Source organism: Hyla sarda, chromosome 1 (assembly GCF_029499605.1).
Source record: "Hyla sarda isolate aHylSar1 chromosome 1, aHylSar1.hap1, whole genome shotgun sequence".
NCBI lineage: Eukaryota > Metazoa > Chordata > Amphibia > Anura > Hylidae > Hyla > Hyla sarda.
Genome location: NC_079189.1, coordinates 221851318 through 221855032, shown reverse-complemented (window position 1 = coordinate 221855032; position 3715 = coordinate 221851318). Strand labels below are relative to the sequence as shown.

The following is a 3715-nucleotide window of genomic DNA, read 5'->3' as shown; positions in this document are numbered from 1 at the left end:
TGGGCAACTCAGCAACTTTTCCTCTGGACAGGTTTTCATAAATCTCCCCCATATGTATATTAAGACCTAGCATTGTTATATAGGACTGAAGCTTTTATTATGTAAAACAGTCCTATGAACAGCAACGGCAATGTAGTATGTCACACAGACAGGTGCTGCCGCCCCCACAGATGTCAGCACAGGAAGCAGGGGCAGGCAGTGGAAGCACCTTGCTGTACCTTGCACTGAGGAATCCCTCCCTCCCTCACATTCTTGCTGGCCGCTCCTCCCTCTGCCTCACACGCCTCCATGTCGGCAGCAATTGTCTGTGATGCAGCTTCAGTAATAATGGGAGGGAATTGTTATTCATTGTGAGAAGGGCTGGAGATCGGTGTCTGGGAGCGCACAGAAAGGCAGTCTTGTGCCCTTCAGCTGCGAGAGAGGAGGAGCAGGGCGAGCAGGTGGAACTGACTGTGACTAAGGTGTGGAGCTGAGAGGATCTGCAGGACATCATGACTGAGCACTGGAATGTGTGAGGGGACAGAAGGATGGCCAAGCAGCTGAGCCAGGAAGAGGTGCTGGATTTCTTGTGCCAGGGTGGAGGGAAGGTGCCCAATGCCTTGCTGCTGGGTCACTTCAAGTGTTTTCTTAGGGACCCCAATGCGCCCACAGAGCAGCTCCTTAAGCACAGGGAGAGGTTCAAGCGTTTCGTGAACTCAGTGGCGGTGGTGAAACAGGAGGGAGCTGTCAAGTATGTGGTGCTCAGGAGTCGCTATCGTGATCTGCTGGGAGAGGACTTTTCGCGACCATCGACTCCTGTAAAGCCTGACAATCAGGAGGATGATCACATTGTGCCTGCTGTGCCTCATGGAGATAAGGTACGTGATGGCTGTGGGGTTCATAGCAATGGATTTGGCCACCAAGGTGAATCTGCACAAGCTCTTCCACATGACCAGCAGTCTGTAGTTCTTATCTCAGATGCTCCTCATGGGGTTCTGGAGGGAAGGACTTGGGGTGCCTGTTCCTATAAGGAGCCTTATTCTCATGATCATGAACTTAAATATCACCAACCATCTCAGTGGACTTCACCTTCTCCTAACTCTGATACTACTTCATCCTGTCTCACCTCATCACCAGCAAGCAATACCTCCTCCCCTCAAAATAATGCGTCTTTCCTGCACAGAAGTAAATCCATGGAGTACACTAAGGTCAGTCCACAAGTCATCAGAGCTTCACCTTCAGAAAAGCCCTACCAGCAACATTGTAATAATACCTACCTGACTTCCTTACCAGCCAGCAATGACTCCTCACCTTCTAACAAACACCCCTACCACAACCAGTCCTCCTTGTCTTGTCCTGCTGGAAGCCTTGACATTCCTGAGATTCCCTCCCAGGCTTCTGGTGGGCACTTTAGAGTCCAACCTATAGCACATAAGAAAGCTGAGTCTACTAATGCTGCTTTTGTGAACGCAACCAGCAGGGTTCCTGAGGGACAAAAACATGGAGGCTATACTGAGCTGCAACCATCAAATTTCCACTTAAATGGCACTTTTCTTCCAGATGAGCACAAAGACTTTTCTAATCCTGTACAGGATAAAGAGCAGATGCCTAACTCCTATCCTGATCTGCCACCTTCACCTCCTTCTTCCAGGTACATAGATTCACCACACCCATCCCCCTCCCTGCTGATCCCACATGAATCAAGCATCGCTCCTCCAGATGTTCATCTGGAAGATTATCAGCCGGAGAGTCGCAGCCCCTCTCCACCGCTACCTCTCTATGATATCCATGACATGTGGATGTCTAAAATGCCAATCTTTAAAAGCATCAGATGCCAGCTTTCGTTGCAGGATATGGAGGACTTTGTTGATCAGGATAGCTGTGGAAGTGACGGGAGCGACAGTGGTGAAGGGGCTGACTGTGACACTGAGCACAATATTGATGAAGACCCGTCCAGTGACTCTAATAATGACAAATATGTACATTACGTTAAACAGAAATGTGAGAATGCTAGACGATGTCCACCTAGTAGAAAATTCCTTAGCATCAATGAGCAGTATGATAAACTAAAAAGTTCAGCTCCCATGGATGTGGACACTTTAGCTGAATGTGGAGTAGAATCTACTACACCTGCACTAACAAGCACTCAGTCCAGTAAATCTCCATATACCACCAAGTCTTTTCTCACTGACCAAGCCCCCATCATGTTTGCACTGGTCCAGAACCCACCAAGGCAAAAAATGAGTTCTTCTATGCATGAGGTAATGTCATCATCCGATGATGAACTCATTGAAAGGGATTATAGAAAGAGGAGGCGGCCATCACGAGCTAAAAGACCACCTAATGTTGTGTTGGTGCCTCCACAGCCGGATGTAGACTTGCTTCTAACAGTGAAGCCTGTGAGCTCCAATAATTTTACTACATCTGATATCAAAGACCAAAAGTCTCTCCATTCACAGTATGAACCCAATGTGAATACGGATTTTGCCCTTAAAAAGACTTCTAATTATAAACCTTCTTCTGTTGTCCCCTTGGATTCAATGGAACATGACTGGATTGTTAAGTCGGCTACAGGGTCTTGGCTTCAGGTATATGGCTTGTTCATTGAGGACCCGAGTCTAGCATTACAGAAAGATTTCATCTCCGGATTTACAGCTCTTCACTGGTTTGCCAAACATGGTGCTACTGACATGTTCCACAAGTTTGTAGCTGGTGCCAAAAAGGCCGGGATTCAACTGGATGCTAATGTCAAATCCAACGGTGGATATACTCCTTTACACATAGCTGCTATCCATGGCCACCATAAAGTAGCAATCATGCTAGTAGAAAAACTTCATGTCAACGTGAAACTTAGGGACAATAGTGGTAAAAGGGCATGGCAATACCTGAGCGGCAACACTTCTGGAGAAGTTTGGAAGCTTTTGGGAGCGCCTAAGGGGAAAACAATTTTTGCATCACGTGCCTTAAATATCACTAGCACTGTAAGCACTCAGAACAAATCCAGTCAGATCAATAGAAAGACTTCCTTAGCAGCTTTCTTGAAGCCTCAGCATCAGAAATGGAAAGCAAACAATCACCCCGTTTTGAGGGAAAGAGAAATCTACAGTGACTAAGACAGGAAATCTCATGTTCTTCCTTGTTTGCTTGAGCTAAGGGGTTTAGCAGTTGTTATGTGGACCTGTTGTTAACGTACACTAGAATAGTCCATCTTTTGTACTTATATGCTATTGGATCAGTGAAAAAAACAAGGTTTTGCAATACTAATAGGGTTGACTTATTTTTGTGGAGTCTGAGTTAGGCTAAGTTTCCACTTGGTTTTTTTCTGGTAGATTTTGGAATACTGCCTCAGCAATTTTTGAGCCAAAGCCAGAAGTGTATTCAAAAGGAATAGGACATATAAAGGAAGGACTTACACTTCTCCTCCCTTATGGATCCACTTCTGACTTTGGCTAGAAAACTGCAGTGGCAGATATCCAAAAACTGCCAGAAAAAAAAAAAAAAACAAGTGGAAACTTAGCCTTACAGTGCACTGTTAAAGGGGTTATCCAAGATAAAAAAAAAACCATAGCTGCTTTCTTCTGGAAATAGCACCACTCCTGTGCTCAGTTTGTGTGTGGTATTGCAGCTCAGTTCCATTAAAGTGAATGGAGCCATGTTGTAATACCACACACATACTGGGGACAGGTGTGGTGCTGATTTCATAAGAAAGCAGCTATGTTTGTTTTATCTTGGATAA

At 45.6% G+C, this 3715-nt stretch overlaps 1 protein-coding gene across 1 annotated transcript; it reads left to right on the top strand.

Annotated features, from left to right (window-relative positions):
* Positions 1–236: 236 nt before the first annotated feature.
* Positions 237–3327, top strand: SOWAHB (sosondowah ankyrin repeat domain family member B). Its single transcript, XM_056551919.1, has one exon. The coding sequence runs from the start codon at positions 528–530 to the stop codon at positions 3090–3092; it is 2565 nt and encodes an 854-aa protein (XP_056407894.1). The 5' UTR covers positions 237–527; the 3' UTR covers positions 3093–3327.
* Positions 3328–3715: the final 388 nt, after the last annotated feature.